General features: G+C 43.1%; 1 protein-coding gene and 1 pseudogene across 9 annotated transcripts in view; one reads left to right on the top strand and one right to left on the bottom strand.

Moving 5' to 3' along the window:
- Positions 1–300: 300 nt before the first annotated feature.
- LOC100974166 (ubiquitin-ribosomal protein eL40 fusion protein-like) lies at positions 301–1,843 on the bottom strand (annotated as a pseudogene).
- Positions 1,844–2,782: 939 nt separating this feature from the next.
- The window catches only part of SLC4A7 (solute carrier family 4 member 7), a 111,488-nt gene continuing 89,095 nt past the window's right edge, over positions 2,783–25,175 (top strand). For 5 of the 9 annotated variants that reach the window (XM_034956008.3, XM_063602225.1, XM_055109585.2 and 2 more), the window contains exon 1: positions 2,891–3,285. In XM_034956008.3, the coding sequence (XP_034811899.2) occupies positions 3,226–3,285 (60 nt within the window). In that variant the 5' untranslated portion in view covers positions 2,891–3,225. Of the gene's footprint in view, positions 3,286–25,175 lie in introns of all 9 variants that reach the window. The other 4 variants (XM_034956006.3, XM_034956003.3, XM_034956005.3 and 1 more) reach the window with 2 other exon arrangements.

Below are 25,175 nucleotides of genomic sequence, written 5' to 3'. Positions count from 1 at the left end.
AGCAGATGTATGCCCCACCTGTACATTTACTCATTTAACACATGTGCTGAGAGTTTACAGGGGCCAAACACTCATGTAGGCATAGGGATATCTGAGAAAAAACCAAAAACCAAAAACCAAATTTGCTGTACACATGAAGCTTACATGGAGCTCACATTTGTGCGTGTGTGTGTGTGTGTGTGTAGACAATAAGCATAATAAATCATAAAATATATACAATGTTATAGCCAGATGCGGTGGCTCACACCTGTAATCTCAGCACTTTGGGAGGCCGAGGCAGGTGGATCACCGGAGGTCAGGAGTTCTAGACCAGCCTGGCCAACATGGTGAAACCCCATCTCTACTAAAAATACAAAAAATTAGCTAGGTGTGGTGGCGGGCGCCTGTAATCCCAGCTACTCTGGAGGCTGAGGCAGGAGAATTGCTTGAACCTGGAGGATGGAGGTTGCAGTGAGCCGAGATTGTGCCATTGTACTCCAGCCTGGGCAACAGAGTGAGACTCCATCTCAAAAATAAATAAATAAATAAAGAATGGTGCCAAAAGTAAGAGCAGTTCCACTCACCAGAACTCAAAACCAGTATTTCTATGGGCTTCAGCTTCCTCATCTGTAAAATGGAGCTATAACATATTTTGTAGTATTTTTTTTTGTTTGTTTGTTTTTGCTGCTCCAGTCAACGAAAGAGACACACTTTATTGAGGCTCCAGGGAGGCTGCCCTTCGAGGAAGGAAGAGGCTTGACCTTCTTCTTGGGTTACAGGTTGTTGGTGTGGTCACACTTCTTGCAGCAGTTGACAGCACGGGGGTGCAGGCAAGCATAGCACTTGCGGCAGATCATCTTGTCACAGTTGTATTTCTGGGAGAGCTGGCAGAGGGAAGGCTCAATAATGCCACCTTACAGGCGCAGCACCAGGTGCAGGGTGGACTCTTTCCGGATGTTGCAGTCTGAGAGAGTTCGGCCATCCTCCAGCTGTTTGCCAGCAAGTATCAGATGCTGCTGGTCAGGTGGGATACCTCCTTGTCTTGAATTTTGGCTTTCACATTCTCAATGGTGTCACTTGGCTTGACGTCAAGAGTGATGGTCTTGCCCGTGAGGGTCTTCACAAAGATCTGCGTCTCTGCGTCTGCAGCTCGGTTGCCTTGCCGAAGAAAAAGATGACGGCAGATATTTTGCAGTATTGAGAGCATTAGAAATGAAATATGTTTGCCAAATGTCACAGTCTCTAATTGTAGGCCTCTTTACATAGTAGCTATTAATAGAGGCACATCTGCTCTTGTACAAGTAAGTGAACAATGTGTGCTGGACTGGAAGTAACTCTCTGGGAAATTTAGGACAAAAGGGGACTAGGGCCCAAAGAAGGAATGAGTCATCCAGCATACCTAGCTACCTATTGCTGACAAAAAGCTTTACTAATACCCTGTTGGAGATGAATAGGATGTGAGCTCTTGATCCGCTGATGTATTTATATATCCTTCCATTGCATGGCTTCAGTTCTTCCCAACTAAACCTCTCCTTATCTTTTTTTATTTTATTTTTTATTTTTTTTGAGACAGGGTCTAGCTCTGTCGCCCAGGCTGGAGTGCAGTGGCGTGATCTCAGCTCACTGCAACCTCTGCCTCCTGGGTTCAAGCGATTCTCCTGCCTCAGCCTCCTGAGTAGCTGGGATTACAGGTGGGTGCCACCATGCCAGGCTAATTTTTGTATTTTTAGTAGACACGGGGTTTCATCATGTTGGTCAGGCTGGTCTCGAACTCCTGATCTCAGGTGATCCGCCCGCCTCGGCCTCCCAAACTGCTGGGATTACAGGCGTAAGCCACCGCGCCCGGCCAAATTTCTCATCTTTATGAAACACTCAAGAGAAACCTGTTAACAATAATGAAAATTATCAGCATGCTATGTGCCAGGCACTTTTATGAATATAAATCCCCTTAATCCTTCAATGAGCCTGCATGGCAGGTATTACAATCATCCCGTTACAGAAGGGATATTTGAGAGACGGCCTACAGGGTGGACTCAATAATGTGGCAGCTGGCCGGGTGTGGTGGCTCACGCCTGTAATCCCAGCACTTTGGGAGGCTGAGGCTGGTGGATCACCTTAGCTCAGGAGTTCGAGACCAGCCTAACCAACATGGTGAAACCCCCTCTCTACTAAAAATACAAAAAGTTGCCAGGCGTGGTGGCGCGCGTCTGTAGTCCCAGCTACTCAGGAGGCTGAGGCAGGAGAATAGCTTGAACCCAGGCAGCGGAGGTTGCAGTGAGCCGAGATCATGCCATTGCACTCCAACCTGGGCTGGTGCAAGACTGTCTCAAAAAAAAAAAAAAAATGTGGCAGCTGTCGTGGTGCTCAGTGGGCGAGCAAGCACAGGAGGACACCTGGTCAAGTGTACCCCATCTTTCACGGTCCCTGAGTTGGGGTTCGTGCCTACTGGATTGACAGAAAAGAAACTTCCAGGAGTCGTGAAGACTCGTTAGTTGCTCCGGAGGGTTATCCTGGGCGTCCTTGACAGAGGTGGCGTCCTCCTTCCCTGCAGCCTCTAAAGAATGTAGTTAGGAGCCAAGGGAGGTGGTGACCCCCCACCCCATTGAGAACGTCAGGGGAGCTTCCGACTTGAAAAACTAGTTAGACGCTCAGCTTCGGTCAATTAAGCTTATACAAAGAGGGGCGGTGCGTCCTGAGGAGGTGGCACGGGGGAGGCGGGCGGAAGTCCGCCAGCCGCCGATTGGCTGGGACAAATGTCCGTCCCGCCTCCCTCCCGCCCCATCTCCCGGTGGCCTAGCGGCGCGGCCCGCGGGCGCGCTGAGGAGGCTGGCGGTGCCAGACTGGCAGGGGGCGTGACCCGAGGAGGCGGGGCGGGGGGGCGTGTCTTGCCTGGCCCCGGCGCCGGGCTCGTCACGGTTTGCGGCTCCGCCCCCGAACCCCTCCTCCTACGCGGCTCTCCTCCTTCCCGCTCGGTCCGCCGGTTCGCTCAGTTCTAGCTTCAGGTTCCACGCCGCGGCCTCGCTCTCCTACTAGAGCCAGCCCAGCAGTCGCAGCGCGCACACGCACGCCCCGCGTCTCCCGCGCCCGGCGCTCGGCTCTCCCCACGCGCGCACACCTCGCGCACGGACGCACCCACGTTTGTCCTCGCGCGCCGGGGGCTCGGCGGCGGCGGCAGGGGCAGCGGCAGAAGCAGGCAGACCGCGCGGGGCAGTACCGTAGCGGCCGTCACGGGCTGGCCGGCCAGCCATGGAGGCTGATGGGGCCGGCGAGCAGATGAGACCGCTACTCACCCGGGTAACGAGCAGGGTGAGGGCGCCGCGGCGGTGGGGCTCCTCGGCAGGGGGAGGGCGCGGGGCGAGGCAGACAAAGGCGGGGGGCGCGGCGGGCGTCGCGGCTCGGCCACCTCGTCCCAGGCCCGTCGCCCCTCCACCTCCCGGCGGCCGGCGCGCCTCGCCATCCCCTTTGTGTGGCGGCCTGGGGCGCGGGTGGGAGGGGGCCAGCGGCTGCGCTCGGGAGGCCCGAGCCGGGGCGGCCGGCGGCGCGCCGCGGGCATCCTCTGCGCGGCTCAGGCGGGACCCCGACATCCCCGCAGAGGCCGCCTGTGACCCCGACCATCTATCCCTTCCCTCAGCGCTCGCCTCCCCTGTTTCTTAGCACGCTCCCCTGGCGGGGTCCCGGTTCCGGTTGCCTTGGCGCAGGAGTTTCAGATTAGCCCTCGAAAACCTATCTTTCTTCTCCTTCTAAGGAGGACGGCGGCTCCACCTGTCTCTAGCCCCAGGCAGTGGTGAAGAGCTGGTTGAATCTTTCCCCCTCTTTCCGAGTGTCCCCTCCCGCTCCGCGGTGCGCTTTGTTCGGTGAGTTCTCCGGCCGCGTGGACTGGCCGCGCTCCTTCCCGGCCAAGGCTCTTTCGCTGTTGCCTGCCGGGTCCGCCTTCTCCACTGGCTGGAACCCGGGGAGTATCCTCCTGCCGCAGGCCAAGTAGAAGGAGGAGGGTGTCCTGAGCTGTCTGGTGCTCCTTCTCTAACTCAGCTAGCAAGATCGCGTTTCCTACTGAGACTGGCTTTGATTTCAGGGTTAGAAGAGAATGGGGATGGACTTAAGGCCGGTGTTCCCATTTGTGATGATGGGTGAATGGCCCATGCTCAAGAAGCGGACTTCCTGCTTTCATTAGAGCACATGCGTCCCCGCAGTTGTCTCTTTCTCCTTTCCAAGTTCGTGACTCAAAGGAGATGGAAGTATTCTAAATTTTCCTACTTCTAATTTTTACTATGCAACCAGCAAAGGCGGGAAGGTTGCAGGGAAAATTGTCCGGTCTTTCACAACTAAGAGGAAAATTACTTCTCCTGTGTTTTTATTCAAGAGTTGTCTTTAAAACTGCCTGCCGGCTTTCCCTTTTAACTTTTAGGATTATAGTTAAGGTTATGGAAAGTAGTCATTCATTAGTTCAGTACGTTCATATAAGTTCTCTAACACAGAAGAAAACTCAGTCACCAGACAGTGAAGTCATTTAGCAGTGGTTATTGGAAGATAATTCACAGTGATGGTAATGGAATACTGGAAACTCATCCTAAATAATCTGTAATTATTATTATTATTATTTTGAGACAGAGTCTCGCTCTGTCGCCCAGGCTGGAATGCAGTGGTGCGATCTCGGCTCACTGCAACCTCCTCCTCCCAGGTTCAACCGATTCTCCCGCCTCAGCCTCCGGAGTAGCAGGAATTACAGGCACGCACCACTATGCCCAGCTAATTTTTTGTATTTTTAGTAGAGACGGGGTTTCGCCATGTTGTCCAGGCTGGTCTGGAACTCCTGACCTCAGGCAATCCACCCGCCTCGGCCTCCCAAAGTGCTAGGATTACAGGCGTGAGCCACCGCGCCTGGCTTTCTGTAATTCTTTGTGTAGCCTTTGAATAAACTGTTTTATAGTACTTTCTCTGTGTATTTCAAGTATGATGTTGTCTGTTCTTAAATTTATTTGCAAATTTTCAATTGAGCAGTAAAGTGCATTCGAGTTTTCACGGAGCTGGATAGAAACTATGGTGTGTTCTCAAATATTGCCTGCCTAGCTAGTAGAGAAAGCATGTGATAAGGCCATTGCCCTCCAAGTTATTCATTCATTCATTGTAATAACACTTATTTAGACTAGTGTTTATGCTATTTAGACTATTATTTACACTATTTACTGTAGTGTCCAACAAGGCAGAACCAACTCCATCCTAATATTTATTTATTTATTTTTGAGACGGAGTTTTGCTCTGTCACCCAGGCTGGAGCGCAATGGCCTGATCTCGCCTCACTGCAACCTCCGCCTCCTGGGTTCAAGTGATTCTTCGGCCTCAGCCTCCCGAGTAGCTGGGATTACAGGCATGTGCCACCATACTTGGCTAATTTTGTATTTTTAGTAGAGATGGGATTTCACTGTTGGTTAGGCTGGTCTCGAACTCCTGACCTCAGGTGATCCACCCACCTCGGCCTCACAGAGTGCTGGGATTACAGGTGTAAGCCATGGCACCCTACCCAACTCTATCCTAATAGAAGTGATATTTGAGTTGGGAGACAGATGACAAAGGAATTATTAAACACTGCTGTTAATGACGTGGTAGGGGAGCACTTTAGAAGGGTAAACCTCCTAAGTCTTTGAGAAGATAAGGCTTGGCTACTGTTAACATATATAAATCAATAATAGAAATCAAATACAGTAAACTAGCATATAGTCTAAGAATAGAATGGGAGAATAGTAAAGCTGTAGGTTGAACTGATTTGAAAACAGGAAAGAGGAACTATTGGCGTTGATAAAATTAAATCTTCGCTCACCCAGTTTTGGTAAATAAAAGTCGTAAAAGTGAGAGATCATGATATTCATCAGTCATAACTCTAACTCACAGCAGACTGCTCAGCATAGCCAAAAAAGTAGAACAAATTAATATTCATAAAATCCCATCTTAGATTTGTAATTATGCAAAAAAATGTTGAATAGATTGGTGGCAGTTTATATTACTCTGAAATTGGAGCCCATCTGTTTCATAGTTTAGCCTCTATGGTTGCTTCTGCTCCTAAAATTCTCTAATTTTCACTGATCAGGGTGTTGGGATAGAGAGAGGAAAGTCATTAATCTTGAAAAAATGTAACTTGTCTTTTGCTTTTGCTATAAAGCCTCATAATTGTAAGCCTCACTTGGAATTGATTTGTGAGTCTTTTGTTGTTGTTGTTGTCAGTCTTATTTTCCAGTATAGGTTAAATCCTTTTATAAATAGCATGGTTTAGAAGGTTTCTAAGTTTTAGCAGGTAATCTACTTTCTTTTAAGCAGTGCATGATTTAACACAATTCTGATACCACTGACATTTTGGGACCATGATATTTTTCCATGATTTTGTTATGATTTTATTCATTTTGCACATATTTATTAAATATCCTATAGGTGCCAGGTAATGGGGATATAGTCAAACAAGGTAGACAGAATACTGCCTTCTCTGAGTTTATTTTGGTGTATGGTGTGAACACAGTGATGGCATTTACATTTCTGCTTTCCATTTGTGAGTGCCAGTTAAAACATTTCATCAGTCTGTAAGAAATTAAAAAAAAATAGTCATTAGAATAAATGACAGACCCAGACAACCCAGTATGAATTCGGTAGTGATTGGCAAATAGAAGTTTTTTTTTGTGGGTCTGTAAGTAGGCATTCTGTTTGGGGAATCACAGTTACGTATTGATACTAGGTATTGATGTGGCACCCTAGGAATAGTATCAGGGTTTCAATTACCCTTTTGCCTTATTCTAAGTATCTCTGGGCCACAATCCATGGAGTTGTAATAAAGGGAGAGAGCAAATCTGAAACTGTAGGACAAGGCTAGGTGCTGTGGCTTATGCCTGTAACCCCTGTACTTTGGGAGGCTGAAGTGGGAGGATCGCTCGAGCCTAGGGGGTTTGAGACCAGCCTGGGCAACATAGTGGGACCCTGTCTCTACAAAACATAATTACCCATATGTGTTGGTGCTAGCCTGTAGTCCCAGCTACTTGGGAGGCCGAGGCAGGAGGATCACTTGAGCCTGGGAGGTTGAGGCTGCAGTGAGCTGTGATTATGCCATTGCACTGCAGCCTGGGTGACAGAGTGAAGCCCTGTCTCAATACAAGATGAAACAAAGCTGTAGGACATTTGAGTTAGATTGATGAATTGTTTTGCCTGGTAATTGAGACTGGGAAGTACATAGGTTTTCTTCTAAGAGCTTAGAGAATTTTGTTACATTAGACTCTTGTTATTTGAATAGGTTAGAATACAGAGCCAAAGTAACCTGGTATTGGAGGAACCTGGTGTATTATTTTAGTGGTATGTGGTGTGCTAACCAATATATTCTAAAACTTTGCTAGTTATAATTGTCAACATCCTGTAATGGGTGTTTTCTTCCTCTTTTCCTCCCCCTCCTTCTTACGGTATCTTACCACAAATATGATCTTAAAGTGGATAGGATCTGCAACTGACTAAACTGTGTGGGCCATTTAGGCGCTTACAGATATTTCCATAGGGTTAATGTTAAAGATTAGTTACAGATCAGTATAGCTTTTGATTTGTACTGTAGTTTCTTGCTGATGATTACAATTTCCTCTGTAGCTATCACTTTTTATGCATACAGTATTTTTAGTTTTGGAATAAGCAGTGAATTTTACCTCTATTTTCATTTAGCAGGCAATGTTGTGTATTTTGTTGCATTTTTGCAGTTTGGAAAAATTTAGGATTATTTGCAATTATAATGGTGACAAATCATAAAAGGTCTTTGGTTGATATAGTGTTATGGTAGTGTTTGGCAGTGGTGCTGTTGACAATCTTCCTTAAGGCAGAGGGCTAGCTGATTAGAGTAGACTAGGTTGCCTAAATTAGTGACTCTTTCCTTCCATGGACTAGGCATTTTCAAATGACTGTTAAAATAAGAGAGTGGCCTAATACTTTTTTTTTGTTGTTGCTGAGGCAGGGTCTCATCCTCAGGGTTGCCCAGGCTGAAGTGCAGTGGTACTATCATGGCTCACTGCACCCCCAACTTCCTGGGCTCACGTGATCCTCCCACCTCAGCCTCCTGAGTAGCTGGGAATACAGGCACACCACCACGTCTGGCTAATTTTTTGTATTTTTAATAGAGGCAGGGTTTCAACATTTTGCACAGGCTGATGTCGAACTCCTTGGCTCAAGCGATCCACCCTCCTCTGCCCCCCAAAGTGCTGGGATTACAGGCGTGAGCCGCTACATCTTGCCAACACATCTTTTCAGTACTTGGTTTAGAAAGTTAATGTGTTTATAATATAGATTTGCATTTTATCTGGCGCTGATATGCCAATACAGACAGGTTCTAGTTTGGTGTTTTTTTGTTTTTTTTTTTTCCTGAGACAGGGTTCTCACTTTGTCACCCAGGTTGGAGTGCAGTGGTGCGATCTCGACTCACGGCAACCTCCACCTTCTGGGTTCAAGAGATTCTTGTGCCTCAGCCTCCCCAGTAGCTGGGATTACAGGGGTGTGCCACCACGCCCCCCTCTCTCTCTCTTTTTTTTTTTTTTTTTTGTATTTTTAGTAGAGACAGGGTTTCACTATGTTGGCCAGGCTGGTCTTGAACTCCTGACCTCAAATGATCCACCTGCCACGGCCTCCCAAAGTGCTGGGATTACAAGCAGGAGCCACTGTGCCTGGCCTAGTTTGGCAGTTTTAAGCAGATTTTCAGATTTCTTCCAAAGAGGATGTTTTAAAATGTTTTAATTTTTCTTAAGCCATTTTAGTGAGCGTACTTAAGCAGTTTTCAGTATCAAGGGGTTAAAGCATAGTCCACTGTTAATTGTGAAATAGGGAGGATGCTTTAATGTTGTTGGGTTTTTTTTTTTTTTTTTTTTTGAGGCAGTCTCGCTCTTTTGCCCAGGAGTGCAGTGGCACGATCTTGGGTCACGGCAACCTCCGTCCCCTGGGTTCAAGCGATTCTCCTGCCTCAGCCTCCCAGGTAGATGGAATTACAGGCACACGCCACGACGCCCGGCTAATTTTTGTATTTTTAGTAGAGACAGGGTTTCACCATGTTGGCCAGGCTGGTCTCGAACTCCTGACCTCAGGTCATCCGCCCGCCTCAGCCTCCCAAAGTGCTGGGATTACAGGTGTGAGCCACTGCACCCTGCCCGCTTTAATGTTTTAAATGACCTTTTTTTTCCCTCATTTTTCAGAGAATTTTATGTGAACTAGTATCATTTGGTTCTGATTCTGTTCACTCACATTTTAGGCAGTAGAGAAGTTGTGTTCTTCCTCTCTCTGGATTCCAGGACTGTATTGCTTCTTTTCAGTCAGATTTCCCAATTTGGAAAAGCTGTCGAATTGTGTATCATCTCTGATTAGGAACATGAGAAATGGTCATACTTTTGACAGTAGATTCACACTTGGAAGATGCCTCTTTTATTTCGTTACAGAAAGGAGTGTGGAATGGTTTTCAAAAGAGCATGAAAGCCGGGCGCGGTGGCTCATGCCTGTAATCCCAGCAATTTGGGAGGCTGAGGCAGGTGGATTGCCTGAGCTCAGGAGTTCGAGACCAGTCTGGGCAACACAGTGAAACCCCGTCTCTACTAAAATACAAAAAATTACCAGGGTGTGGTGCTGTGCGCCTGTAATCCCAGCTACTTGGGAGGCTGAGGCAGGATGAGGCAGGAGAATCGCTTGAACCCAGGAGGTGGAGGTTGCAGTGAGCCAAGATCGCGCCACTGCACTCCTGGGCAACAGAGCAAGACTCCATCTCCAAAAAAAAAGGCTCTGAGAAACCTTATAATACATAAAGACATTAAACTTTGATGGGGAGAGAATGCAGCTTAATATTACATGGTATTGCCAAACAGAGATCTTTGATTATTCCAGCCTAATGAGAAACAGAAGAGAAGGGGACGAGCAGTGGTTTGGTATCAACCATGGGTTCAGATCTTAGCTTAGCCTCCAATGGTAGGGCCTGAAAATTTTTAGAAAATCTCTGCCCGTGAGTTCACATCTTTAACACAGAGATAATAATAAGTGATTAAATGAGAGACCTAATGCAATGCATTTTTCAGAGCAGGCTTTCTCTAAAAAGTTAGCTGCTGTTCACCAACTTGCCACACAGCAAAGGACAAAATCATAAATCTTGCATTAGGATTTGCATCAATGCAAGAAACATGACATTTCTCCTGCCCAGTGCTAGGATTAGAGGAAGAGTATGGTAGAACCTTCAGTGGAGTTTCATTATTTCTTCTGAGGGCCTAGAATAATGCTGAAGTTATTAATTCAGAGTTAGCTGTAGTAGTTTCCTTCCATTTTTAAAAGGTTTTATTATGTAAGTTTTGTGAATTAAGTTGCTAATGTTACAGAAATTAAGTATCTGAAATTTGCCTCTCTGCCTCCAGATTCCCTGATGGCTGGGGATAGAGTTTTCCTGGGTCATTCATTGCTAAATTCTCAATTAAGTCTAGCCTAGGGTTTTACACATTGAACAAATATATTTGTTCAATGGATGAATGTTAGGATGATGTATTAGTCTGTTATGACAGTGCTATAAAGAACTACCTGAGACTGGGTAATTTATGAAGGAAAGAGGTTTACTTGACTCACAGTTCTGCAGGCTGTACAAGAAGCATGGCTAGGAGGACTCAGGAAACAAATATGGTGGAAGGGGAAGCATGCAAGTCTTCACATGGCAGTAGGAGAGAGAGAAGTGGGAAGTGCTACACACTCTCAAACAACCAGATCTCATGAGAACTAATGAGAACAATGAGGGGGGACATCTGCCTCCATGATTCAGTCACCTCCCACCAGGCCCCTTCTTCAACATGAGGGGATTACAGTTTGACATGAGATTTGGGTGGGGACAGAGCCAAACGATAGCAGATGATATCATGACTCAATAAGATTTGAAATTGAATATACTGCTAGTTAATTGTTTAGTCAAGTAATATGTTATATGGCTTTTATTTATGGTATTAACCATTAAGAAAAAGAATGCTACTTTGCTTGATACAACTGCCAGTAGAAGAGAATATTTCTTGCCTTGGTTCCTTGAGTGAGAATGTTGAGTAAATGCAGTAAATGCAAGTTGGATTGATTCCAAAGAATACATAACATTTTTTAAACCTGAGAGAAAATTTTAGGCAAGTGAATATTAAGCACCATTAAAATGAAAATTTTAAGAAAATTTATCCTGTTTTCACCACTTTTAAATACATTTACACTGATTGTTGGAAAACTGGGTATTTTACTTAAATCTTAATACTTGTGTAATTTTGCTTTATGAAAAGCAGTGACTTTTGATATATATGATTATAAAACCACCAATGACAAGCAATTTCAGATTCCAGATGTCAGCCGTTATATGTATTGGTTTGAAATTATGCTATTCTATTCTTTACAATTATTACTTACATAACATAATTTCTTTCTGTTCATCTGCTTTTAATTTTGTGATTTTGAGGTTTGTGGACCCTCTTCCTTCCTGAACTCTGCCTCCCTAGCTTGCCAATCCATGCATAAATGTTTATACAGGTGCTGTAATTAGCCAATGCACCAACTCAGTAGAGTCCTTTCAGTAATATTTTGTCTTTATTTTTGTTTTGTTCATAATTATTCCCAAATGACCTTAATTATAAAATGTCCAAGAGGAACTTCCTTATCCATTTTTGCATATGCCATTAGCAGTATCCTCGGGATAAGATTTTGTTAAAAGCCTGTTTGTATCTGGGGAAGTTGGTCATTTGTTAGGAATAAGGGATTCATTCAGTCTAAAATTGGCCTTCATTTGGCCTTTCATTTTATCTTATTGAGCTATTTTATTCAGTAATAGGAAATTCAGTAAATAATCATACACTCTAATCCTCATTTTCAAAACAAGGTAAAATTTGGAGGTGGCTTAACCTAGATGTAACAAGTACATGTTTGGGTTTCAGATATACCTGGGTTCCCTATTTCTAATATGCCACTTAGGTGGCTTTGGGCAACTGACAGCTTTGAATCTCATTTTTCTCATTTGCAAATTGGAATTACTATATTAAACTTATCTCGTAGGGCTCGTCTTAGGATCAGGTAGACTACTGTGTATAAAATGCTAAATGTGCCTCTTGGAAACTTGCTATTAATAATCAGCCTGTGTTCTTATGGAGTATCCTACATAATAAAATTGTAGAAGAGTTTGTGTACAGAATGAGGACAGAGAAAAAAATCTTGACTGTCCTTAAACCCCTGGTGTTTAGATATTCTAGATAACTCTGTGGGCAGGGATTTGATACTGGTTTTTTTTCTTTTTGAGATACAATCTCGCTCTGTCACCCAGAGTGCAGTGGTGCAATCTCGGCTCACTGCAACCTCCACCTCCCAGGTTCAAGCGATTGTCCTGCCTTGGCCTCCCAAGTAGCTAGGATCACAGGCGTGCGCCATCATGCCTGGCTAATTTTTTTGTGTTTGTAGTAGAGATGGGGTTTCACCATGTTGGCCAGGCAGGTCTCGAACTCCTGACCTCAAGTGATCTGGCAAAGTTCTGGGATTATATGTGTGAGCCTCCGCGCCTGGCCTGATACTGGTTTGTTGCCTAAAGCTTCACATTTTAAAGGATATGATGTGTTGACAAAATTGTTTAAAAGCCTAATTAAAGCATAATTGTCTTCCTTTATTTATTTTGAGACAGAGGCTCGCACTGTCTCCCGGAGTCACTGTCTCCATGAGTCTTGTACTGTTGCACAAGCTGGAGTGCAATGGCGTGATCTCATTTGCCTCCCGGGTTCAAGTGATTCTCCTGCCTCAGCCTCCCGAGTAGATGGGATTACAGGTGCCCGCCACCATGCCAGGCTAATTTTTTGTATTTTTAGTAGAGACCGGGTTTCACTATGTTGGCCAGACTGGTCTCAAACTCCTGACCTCGTGATCTGCCTGCCTTGGCTTCCCAAAGTGCTGGGATTACCTTTAAATGATTTAACCATTTTGACAAAATATTTAAAATGTGATATATCTCTCCTTTTAAGAATAGAGTACTGATCACTAACTAGCTTTAGACTGTTTTTAAAACTTACCTTGTGTTTAACTGTTTTATCATTGAATTTCTTATCTGCTGTAGATTTGTTATTGATAACAAATGAAATGACAGTTATTTAATGGAGATGATGATGGAGGCCTCTGTTATCTCACTTATTTATTCTCTGAGACACAAATTTTACCTCCTAAGACTGCTTTCTGATTCTTGTTGTAGATAGCTTAATTCTGTTTTGATGAGATCTTACTGTATCTTTTTGATAATGTTAGACTTTCAAAATTTAGTCTCTAGAGTATAGAAAGTCAGAGAGCTTAGCATAGTGTTCAGTCGAATAGGCGTAAGATAGTTTCTAGTTGTTATTCTGTTGAGGCAGGATGATAATAAATTATACTTTATAAAGGGTTCATATTCATAGTTTCATCTTAAATTTACCATTTATATATTTTTTCTGTAATATGAAATAATTACCATGAATTTTATTGGGTAAAGTGATAGTCTTCTAAATTTTGTTTTGGGTACACACACAATTTGTGCACATACACTCTTTGTGATTTTATGTATGTATTTGTATTATTAGATAACTTAAAAGTTGTTCACAAATTTCCAGAATAACTATGTAGCATTGAGTTTTATTGGGTTAATATACTCAATCTGCCTTTTTTTTTTTTTTTTTTTGACATGAGGTCTCACTCTGTCACCCAGGCTGGAGTGCTGATATGATCTCGGCTCACTACACCCTCCACCCCCCGGGCTCAAACAATCCTCCCACCTCAGCCTCCCGAGTAGCTGGGACTACAGGCACGCACCACCACACTTGGCTAATTTTTTGTATTTTTGGTTTTGCCATGTTGCCCAGGCTGGTCTCAAACTCCTAAGCTCAAGTGATCCGCCTACCTTGGGCTCCCAAAGTGCTGGGATTACGGGCATGATCCTGGCCTCAAGCTGCCTTTCTATTTTACAAAAATGTGATTTCTCAAAGGGGTCGTTAAAGTAGGGATTTTAAAGTAATTCAGCTTGTTTTAAAGAGCCGGTTGTATATGTACTGACTTTATTAATTACATTTTTTTTTAAGAGATGAGGTCTTGCTATGTTGCACAGGCGAGAACGTGGTGGCTATTCACAGGCATAATCATAGTGCACAGGAGCCTTGAACTCCTGGGCTCAAGTGGTCCTCTGGCCTCAGCCACCTAAGTAGCTGAGACTAATGGTGCGTACACACACACCATGCCCAGCTTATCAATTTTTGAGATAGATGTTTTCTTCCATTTTTTAAGCTGATTCTAATCTTTTTTTTTTTTTTTTGAGACAGAGTCTCCCTCTGTTGCCCAGGCTGGAGTACAGTGGCGTGATCTGGACTCACTGCAACCTCCGACTCCCAGATTCAAGCGATTCCCCTGCCTCAGCCTCCCGAGTAGCTGGGATTACTAGCTTGCGCTACCACGCCCAGCTAATTTTTGTATTTTTAGTATAGCTGAGGTTTCACCGTGTTGGCCAGGCTGGTCACAAACTCCTAACCTCAGGTCATCTGCCCGCCTCGGCCTCCCAAAATGCTGGGATTATAGGCATGAGCCACTGTGCCCAGCCTGATGCAATTCGTTTTTGAAAAGGAATTTTGATAGAGGTAAGATACAAATAGAAATTGTTTCATTGATTAGAAATCAAAACAGTATTTTAATATGGTTCCATAGCAAAGTATGAGCCCATCAGAATTTGAATTCATATTGGAGGTGTGAGGCAAGAGGTGGGAGATAAGGTCATAAAGGGAGTGGAGGAAATGATTTTTAGATTAAATTTCATCATTTCAGATCACAGCTGAAAAATGCAAATTATACACTTTATATCACTGCATTCAATTTATTTATTTTATTTTATTTTTATATATATTTTTATTTATATGTATATATTTTGAGATGGAGTCTCATTCTGTCGCCCAGGCTGGAGTGCAGTGACGCAACCCATACAGATGGGGTTTCGCCATGTTGGCCAGGCTGTTCTTGAACTTCTGACCTCAGGTGATCAGCCCGCTTTGTCCTCCCAAAGCACTGGGATTACAGGCGTGCATTGCGGAAACCAGCTGCATTCAATTTAAAAAGACATTTTAAAATTTAATATCTTGTCACTGACTTAAGCTCATATATTCAATTTTTATATAACGTATTTGCTATCATCTGCTAATTGCATTGGTTTAGCAATAAATGGCTTAAAAGGTTAATAAATGAGTATTGACTGGATTAGCTCTGAGGGATTGTTTTATACCATGCCAGTGCTTTCTTTGTTATGGTTGTGAGCTTTGAAGAGGGAGGGGCAGTTTAAGATTGTAATTTGGTAGCAGTGAATTTCAGATGATGGGGGATGGCTGCCTCTCTGCTAATCTAGAATAAATAGCTGATTGGAGGAGTAAATACTGTTCATTGAGAAGATTTTCATGTAAGGCCAGAATGATAATATTTTCAGCTTTTTCAATCGGCCTCACAGGAATGGCATATAAAGTGTCAAAAATGAGCATTGGCTAACAAATTTTTGTTGGGTCTGTTGGTTAGCAGTCATTTACTGTTTAATGCCTTGAATCACTCAAATGTTAAAGCTTTTGCTTTAGTTTGTCATCTGAAACAAATTAGCGTGAACCACAGTTTATAAAATGCAGGCCTGGGACTTATAATGGGAATTTTTTACTCACTTTGTTGATGGTGTATTAAAGCTTCAAATTTGAAGCTGGGCGCGGTGGCTCACACCTGTAATCCCAGCACTTTGGGAGGCCGAGGTGGGCGGATCACCTGAGGTCAGGAGTTTGAGACCAGTCTGACCAACATGGAGGAACCCCATCTCTACTAAAAATACAGAATTAGCCGGGTGTGGTGGTGCATGCCTGTGATCCCAGCTACCTGGGAGGCAGAGGTTGTGGTGAACTGAGATCGCCCCATTGCACTCCAGCCTGAGCAACAAGAATGTGAAACTCCGTCTCAAAAAAATGTTCCCTCTTTCACCTTGTTCTCCAATCTGAATAGCTATGAGGCTGAAATCCTGACTAGCCTCTGCCTGCTTTAACGTAGTTATTGTTAAATAAAATTCAGGAAGGATATACCCCAAATATTCATTTCCTGAATCTCTTCCTTACTGCAGATTGAATCTTTTCCAAACTGCAGGTTGTGATTTATTAATAATTTGTAAAAACAATTTAGTGGATTATAAGTGTTAGAAAAGAAAGGAACAGAATAGAAAATTAAAACAATACGTTGCAAATAGTAGGGGCATATATTGTTTTGTGAAACTTTTTGTTTTATACATGCATACATACATGACATGTAAAGAGGTATATTCTGCTTCCCGGCCATTTGGCTAAGATCAAGTGAAGAGGTATGTTATGTACTGGGTTGTGATGCAAAATGTGTTTCTTTCCAGGGTTTGCTGTTTTGTTTTATTTTATTTTATTTTATTTTTTGTGAGACGGAGTCTTGCTCTGTCACTAGGCTGGAGTGCAGTGGCGCGATCTCGGCTCATTGCAACCTCCGCCTACCGGATTCAAGGGATTCTCCTGCCTCAGTCTCTGGAGTAGCTGGGAGTACAGGCGCATGCCACCACGCCCAGCTAATTTTTTGTATTTTTAGTAGAGACGGGGTTTCACTGTGTTAGCCAGGATGGTCTCATTCTCCTGACCTTGTGAGCCGCCTGCCTCGGCCTCCCAGAGTGCTGGGGTTACAGGCGTGAGCCACTGTGCCTGGCTGTTTTTTTTTTTTTTAAAGTTGGAGCTACTCTGCCCGTGAGGTAGCCACCCTTTTATTCCTTTTCTTAAAACAAGTTGGAAAACCATTGCTATAGATAAACATTCGATTTCATTCTTTTAGAAATAATCCATACCTATATATTAATATATTCAATATATGTATCAGTCATATATATATTCATTAAAATGTTAACACTCAAGTATTTAGATTAAATGCTGTTATTTGGCTTATAAATTAACAGTACATCAAAAAGTTTTTATTTTGGCAAATTTAACTTCATATTTCATTAATAGTAGCTTACTTGTTCCATGTATATTAATAAATTGAGGTGTAATGAGAAGAAAGAACTGCCGACAGATTATCTTCTGTTCAATTTCAAACTCAAATCAACTGCTTAAGCCCTTAAGCTCATGAGCAAAAAAAAAAAAAAAAGATCTACAATTAGCTAGCAAGACTGTTTAGTCAGTTCGACTCAGAAATAACTTGAAATATTGCAATGTGTTTAATTTGGAAAGGACTTAATGCAAAACTATTGAGAAAAATATCTTTAATGCTATGGCAATTGAGCCAATTACTAGATTTGATAAGAAGAAAGATAAGATACATGGAATGTTTAATTACACTAAACTGTAATTCTTATGTTTTATATGTATGCCAATACATGGTTAAAGGAGGCTTGAAAGAAGACAAGTATTTATTTTTTAGGATAATCCTCAGACATTCTCAGTTATTTTGTTACAGCTACTTCTCAAAGGTTAGTTGAATGTTTATTTCTAAAAGAGTTAACTTATTTTGCAGTGATTGGACAAAATGGTCAGCTTTTCTAAGACTATCAACTGTATCATCATCTTAGCACCTCAGCAGTGGCTTTAATTATTATTATTGTTATTTTAGTATTTTTTTTTGAGACAGAGTTTTGCTCTTGTTGCCCAAGCTGGAGTGCAATGGCATGATCTAGGCTCACTGCAACCTCTGCTTCCCGGGTTCAAGTGATTCTCCTGCCTCGGCCTCCTGAGTAGCTGGGATTACAGGCATGTGCCACCACGCCCGGCTAATTGTATTTTTAATAGAGACAGGGTCTCTCCATGTTGGTCAGGCTGGTCTCGAACTCCATTTGTATCCTTTGTAATATCCTTTATAAATCAGTAAACATAAGTAAGTGTGTCTGTGAGTTCTGTGAGCTGCTCCAGGACATTAATTGAACCCAAAGAGGGGATTGTGGAAACCCCAATTTAAAGTTCCAGAGGCCTGGACTTGTGATTAGTAGGGGATGGGGTGGTGGGAGGAGTCTTGGTGACTGAGCCCTCAACCTGTGGGATCTAACACTATCTCCAGGTAGTGTTGAAATTAATTAATTAGAGGACACCCAGCTAGTGTCTGCTGCAGAATTGATTGCTTACTTGGCTTGCTCCTGGGGAGAAATCCCCTGACATTTGGTCATAGAAGTCATCTTCTACGGTGATGATTGTTGTGAGAGCACAGGAAAAATGATTTGAGTTTTTTCCAAAGAGTACTAATACCTAGTATTTAAGTTTTTTTTTTCTTTTATTGAGACGCAGTCTCCCTCTGTTGCCCAGGCTGGAGTGTAGTGTTGCAAAATCAGCTCACTGCAACCTCCGCTTCCTGGGTTCAAGCAATTCTCCTGTCTAAGCTTCCCAAGTAGCTGGGATTACAGGTGTGCGCCACGAAGCCTGGCTAATATTTGTATTTTTAGTAGAGACAGCATTTTGCGTGATGGCCAGGCTGGTCTGGAACTCCTGACCTCAAGTGATCCGCCCACCCCGGCCTCCCAAAATGCTAGGATTATATGCCTGAGCCATCACGCCCCACTCCTAGTATTTCATTGAATGCTTATATTGTACCAGAAATGTTTCTAAACTGTATTAATTGCATGCAACATCTTAATTTTTTTTAGCCTATCATTTCTATAAATATTGTTGTTATCCCCATTCTACAGATGAGGAAACAGATCCAGTGAGACTAAGTAATCTGCCCAGCGTAGTAAGTGAAGAGCCAGGATTTCAATTCAGACAATCTTACTAGATCTAGAACCTATATTATTACAATTATTATTAATTTCTTCCTAGAACCATGTTGCCCAGGCTGGAGTGCAGTGGCTATTAACAGGTGGCTTCATAGCACAGTGCAGCTCTAACTCCTGGGCTCAAGCAATCCTCCACCTCAGTCTCTTGACTGAGTGTGACCGGTGTGTATCACTGCACTCAGCTTAGATCATGTATTATCTTCAGCCAAAATAAATTGGTTGACAAATTGCATTGCATATGTTTATGTACAGTTTTTCAGTATCTAGTCTTAATTTTATCCTAATATACAACTTATGGAGATAATTTTTTGGATTATGTCATTAATTAGTAGCTGTTGTCAAACATGTGTAAATTGTTTTAATCTCTTAATAAGAATTTATAAGGCTGGTCTTGGTGGCTCACGCCTGTAATCCCAACACTGGGAGGCCGAGGCGGGCGGATCACTTGAGGTCAGGAGTTCAAGACCAGCCTGGCCAACATGGTGAAACGTCATCTCTACTAAAAATAGAAAAGTTAGCTTAGCTGGGTGTGGTGATGTGTACCTGTAATCCCAGCTACTTGGGAGGCTGAGGCAGGAGAATCTCTTGAACCTGAGAGGATTTTATTTACATATAAAATGCACATCTGAATACTACTCTACTATATCCTAAATTTGGCTAGTATAAAAATGAAATATTTAGTAGTACTTTGCCTTGATAATTTTTTTCTGAATGAAATTAAATGTACAGCTTTCTTAAAGCAACTGCTAGAGAAGTTTTTCAAACTGAATTTCTTTGCCTTTAGAGTCATTCTCTTAACCATAATCACAGCATGAGCGAAAAATTCCATGGTTCTAATCATAACCACTAGATGGTGATCTTATACATTGGTGAAGCCTAAATTTTAGTGGTGTTAAATACTGAAATGGTTGCCCAAATTAAGCAGTGTGAACTCAGCAGTGATATTTAGCAGTGTGAAAGGAGTGGACTGGCTGTGCTCCTCACTGAAACATATGTTTTAAAGTGAGACAGGTTTCCATTTGTTTTATGGGATTTCTTCTTCCTCTTTTCTTGGCTACTTGCTTCAAATTTATGTGTAAATTAAATTAAAACCTTCATGTTTGTTATAGTATTAAAGCTGATTTATTGTGTTGACATTTGTGCTGCTTATTGCTGCGATTTCAATTTTATTAGCTGTTACTGAATTGCTAGTAAAGTGTTTTAAAATAATGAAGTGAAATTTTTTGTGATTGATTTAATTATGTTTTACTTAGAATTCCATAAATAAGGCATATAAGTAAAATTATATGTAGTTTAATATAGGGGAAGGTATGTGGCCTAGTGGAATGAACATGGGCTCTTTGAAATCAGATACCCCTGATTTAAATAATGATCAGCTGTGTTACCATAAGGAGTTTTTGTGAGAATTAAAAATAATGTTTGTAAGTGGCCCAGTGAAAAGTGCATTGTCCCTGGAAGTGGGACATGATTTTAAATTATATCTTATCCAAGCTGAAGCAATGGGACCTTGGGAAAACTATTTAACTTTTCTGAGCCTCAAGTTTCTTTCACATATTTGGGAGAGTAATACTTGCTCCTAAAATTGTTTAGTGTAAGACTATCATAAAAGCTAGTAACAACCACAGTGTATGACTGTGGAATACTAAATAAAACTAACTTCCTTACCCATCCATTGTTAATGGAGATTATTCTTCCCAAACTTATATTTCTAAAGAGTTTAGGAAAATACAAAGAAAATAAAAAAATTTTTTTTTTCTTGAGATGGAGTCTTGCTCTTTTGCCCAAGCTGGAGTGCAATGGCGCAATCGCGGCTCTCTGAAACCGCTGCCTCCCAGGTTCAAGCAATTCTCCTGTCTCAGCCTCCCTAGTAGCTGGGACTACAGGCACACACCAGCACGCCGGGCTAATTTTGGTATTTTTTATAGAGATGGCTAATTTTGGTATTTTTTTATAGAGACGGGGCTCCGTCATATTGGCTAGGCTGGTCTCGAACTCCTGACCTCAGGTGATCCACCTGCCTCAGCTTCCCGAAGTGCTGGGATTACAGGTGTGAATCACCACGGCCATCCAAGAAAGTAAAAATTTTAAAGAATTTAAAACGTATCTTCTCATAATTAAAATTGTGCACCTTAATGTACCCCCTTTTCTGTCATATAAAGAGAAAACATGGGCCCTCTGCTTTGTCAGCAGTATCATTTACATCTAGTTACATTCCTGTATTATGTTCCTGTACAGAAAAAGTAATTTCCCATCTGTAAAGGAACTTAAATGGATACTACATATGCTTTCTTAATCACTTTAATTCCTGTACAGTTTTCTTTCTTTCTTTTTTTTTTTTTTTTTTGAGACGGACTCTTGCTCTGTCGCCCAGGCTGGAGTGCAGTGGGGCGATCTCAGCTCACTGCAACCTCCGCCTCCCGGGTTCATGCCATTCTCCTGCCTCAGCCTCCCGAGTAGCTGGGACTACAGGTGCCAGCCACCACGCCTGGCTAATTTTTTGTATTTTTAGTAGAGAAAACCCCGTGTTAGCCAGGATGGTTTCGATCTCTTGATCTCGTGATTCATCCGCCTCGGCCTCTCAAAGTGCTGGGATTACAGGCGTGAGCCACCGTGCCGGCCTAATTCCTGTACAGTTTTCTACCTAATTTAAAATTTCTCGGTTTCCCCCTGCTTTGGCTGATTGAAATTCACAATTAGAATTTTAAGCTGTGTAGTATTTCTTTTTCCTGAATTTAAGATTTCAAAAAATCAGTTAATTTGATTATATAATGTAATGATTGTAAAGCAGTAAAAATGTTAGTACTTTTTTTTTTTTTTTTTTTTACTGTGCCTACCAGTTCAGTTTTAGAAAATGGGAAAATGGTTAGGAAAATTTTGAACCATCTTCTGTAGGTAGCTGACCTTGTGAAATGCTTTTTCAAAAATGTTACTTGCTTTTTTATTAAAGTTGTATCTACTTAAAACAAGAATTGATTGTAGGTTTGTGGTTTTTTTTTTTTTTTGAGACGGAGTCTTGCTCTGTTGCCCAGGCTTGGAGTGCAGTGGTGCCATCTCGGTTCACTGCAAACCCCGCCTCCTGGGTTCAAGCGATTCTCGTGGCTCAGCCTCCCGGGTGGCTGGGATTACAGGTACGCCTGGATAATTTTCGTGTTTTTGGTAGAAACCAGGGTTTCACCATGTTGTCCTGGCTGGTCTCAAACCCCAGAGCTCAGGCAATCCGCCCACCTTGGCATCCCAAAGTGCTGGTGTTGTAGAAAAAACCGGGTTCTTGTCACACGGCCGGGAAAGATTAGGCACGCAGATACTTTGAAAGGTGAGGGGTTACGAATTTATTGGGCGAAAAAGAAAGAACAACACAGCAAAGTGAAATGGAGTCCTGGCTAACAGGCTGTCCATCTCACCAATTGAATTCCAGGTTACTATCCCGGAACAGGAGGGGCCAGGCTCTTCCCCCACTGCAAATGGCGCGAACTTTTCGCGGTTCCACCCCATCCTCCCAGTGCTCGTAGATCGTCTTGGGAGCCCTTTTTACTTGACTGTCTCACTAGGATTACAGGCATTAGCGACCGCGCTGGGCTGGCTGGCTTGCTTTTTTTTTTGAGACGGAGTCCCGCTCTGTTGCCCAGGCGGGAGTACAGTGGTGCTATCTCGGCTCACTGCAACCTCTGCCTCCCGGGTTCAAGCAGTTCTCCTGCCTCACCCTCCCGAGTAGCTGGTAAAGGCGCCCGCCACCACGCCTGGCTAATTTTTGTATTTTTAGTGGAGATAGGGGTTTGCTGTGTTTTCCAGGCTGGTCTCGAACTCCTGACCTCTGCCTCGGCCTCCCAAAGTGCTGGGATTACTGGCGTGAGCTACCGCTCCCTGCCTTGATTGTAGTTTTGAAGAATGGACTAAAATGTCACTATTTCACCCTTAATAAATTATCAGTTATCTTTTATATTTAATGTTATATTGAATTAATAGATCTTTAATATCTCTAGAGAAACATGATCTTCGTTGAAACAGACTAACTTATGTATCCTTCTATATTTTGTGTTCATATAAACACAAACTCACAAATGGGTTTTATCCTTCCGAAAACATGAAAATGTGATATTAAAAACAACAGTGTGTTTTCTTTTTTTTGAGACGGAGTCTTGCTCCCAGGCTGGAGTGCAGTGGCGCAATCTCGGCTCACTAGCTTCCGCCTCCTGGGTTCAAGCGATTCTTGTGTCTCGGCCTTCCAAGTAGCTGGGATAACAGGCACGCCTGGTTAATTTTCGTGTTTTTGGTAGAGACCAGGGTTTCACTATGTTGCCCAGGATGGTCTCAAACCCCTGAGCTCAAGCAATCAGCCCGCCTTGGCCTCCCAAAGTGCTGGTGTTGTAGACAAAACCGGGTTCTTGTCATACGGCAGGTAAAGATTAGGCACGCAGACACTTTGAAAGGTAAGGGGTTATGAACTTAGCCGGCGAAAAGAACAACACAGCAAAGTGAGATGGAGTCCTGCTAACAGGCTGCCCATCTTACCAATTGAATTCCAGGTTACTGTCCCGGAACAGGAGGGGTCAGGCTCTTCCCCGCTGCAAATGGGAACAGGAGGGGTCAGGTTCTTCCCCCCTGCAAATGGCGCAAACTTCGCGGCTCCACCCCATCCTCATCCCAGTGCGCAGGCCACTCGTAGATTTTCTTGGGAGCCCTTTTTATTTGGCTGTCTCACTAGGATTACATACATTAGCCACCGCATTGGGCTTGCTTTATTTATTTTTTATTTTTTGAGGTGGAGTTTCGCTCTTGTTGCCCAGGCTGGAGTGCAGTGGTGCGATCTCGGCTGACTGCAACCGCCACCACGCTCGGCTAATTTTTGTATTTTTTGTATTTTTTTTAAGAGGCGGAGTCTCGCTCTGTCGCCGAGGCTGGAGTGCAGTGGTGCGATCTCGGCTCATTGCAAGCTCCGCCTCCCGGGTCCACGCTATTCTCTTGCCCCAGCTTCCTGAGTAGCTGGACTATAGGCGCCCGCCACCACGCCTGGCTAATTTATTTTTTGTATTTTTAGTAGAGACGGGGTTTCACCGTGTTAACTAGGATGGTCTGGATCTCCTGACCTCGTGATCCGCCCTCCTCGACCTCCCAAAGTGCTGGGATTACAGGCGTGAGCCACCGCGCCTGGCCCTAACTTTTGTATTTTGAGTAGAGACGAGGTTTCGCCATGTTGGCCAGGCTGGTCTCTCCTCCTGACCTCGGGTGATCTGCCCACCTCTGCCCCCGCCTCACAAAGTGCTGGGATTACAGGCGTGAGCCACTGCGCCCAGTCCCTGCTTTCTTAATATTTTACCGACATCTGTTGCATGGGACTTTGTAATTGTAACTCGTTGTTCATAATATCATTACAATATTCCATGGTAATCAGCCATTTCTTTTTTGCTTTCAGATTCTTTGTTTTTCCCGGTTTGAACAGTAAACACTTTTTAAACCCAACTCGTAATCAGTTTATTAAATAGTTAAGCATCTCCAGTGGTAACTTCAGCCTCAATTACTAATGCAGTAGTGATGGAAGTAATCTGTTTAACAATCTTCGAAGGATTCTCCAAGTCTATGAGTTGCTTTTAGATTCTCAACTGGAAGCGATCCCGTGTTTTAGGACCTTCACCGTGAGTTTTTCTTGTAGTGATTCTCAAAGTCTTAGGCATCTGAACTGGTCCTTTTAAGATTCCTTTCCTTTGCCCCTCTGTTCAAGCCAGCACACATCATCTTCGGCGATTTTATGTTGCGACTGCTTAGCATAATTCCGATTTGTCAAATCTCCACCTCTGGTTCTTTCCAGTATCTTTAGAAGCATGGCTATGGTATTGCTTCCTGATCAACTTGTTCCTCAGTGACACCAAGCATCAATGACTCAGGAACATAATGTGAGTCAGGAGCAGGAGTGGGTTGACCAGAGCTCCCCAGTACCTGCGAACGTGTCTTCTTTAAAAACCCCAAACGTTCTTGACTTTATATTTTGTTGGTTTTGTTTCTGTTGAGTAGATACCCAGAAGTTATATTGCTGCACCAAATGTATGCTGAAAAATTTGTAAATGAATTCTTGCTAGTTTACTCTCCAAAGTTTTGGGCAATTTACATTCCCAAGTAGGAAGTACAAAAGTGTCTGTGTCTCCCTGTCTTTACTAGTTTTAAATGTGAATTTAAAAAAATTTATGGAAAGAAAAATTAAATCTCATGTATGGTCCATTAAAAAAATTTGTTTTGCTAATCTGATGGGTCTTAAATTCCATTTGTTGAATATCTAGTGAGAGTGTTCCTTTAGTTATTGGCCATTGGTATTTTTACGTAAGGGAATTACTTGGTTCATGATCTTTTTTTTGAGATGGAATCGCACTGTTTCCCAGGCTGGAGTGCAGTGGTACAATCTTGGGTCACTACAGTCTCTGCCTCCCAGGTTCAAGTGATCCTC

The sequence above is a fragment of the Pan paniscus genome, chromosome 2 (assembly GCF_029289425.2).
Source record: "Pan paniscus chromosome 2, NHGRI_mPanPan1-v2.0_pri, whole genome shotgun sequence".
In the NCBI taxonomy this organism is placed as follows: domain Eukaryota; kingdom Metazoa; phylum Chordata; class Mammalia; order Primates; family Hominidae; genus Pan; species Pan paniscus.
Note: the sequence above shows the minus strand (reverse complement) of the source record. Positions and strands in the feature narration are given on the sequence as shown.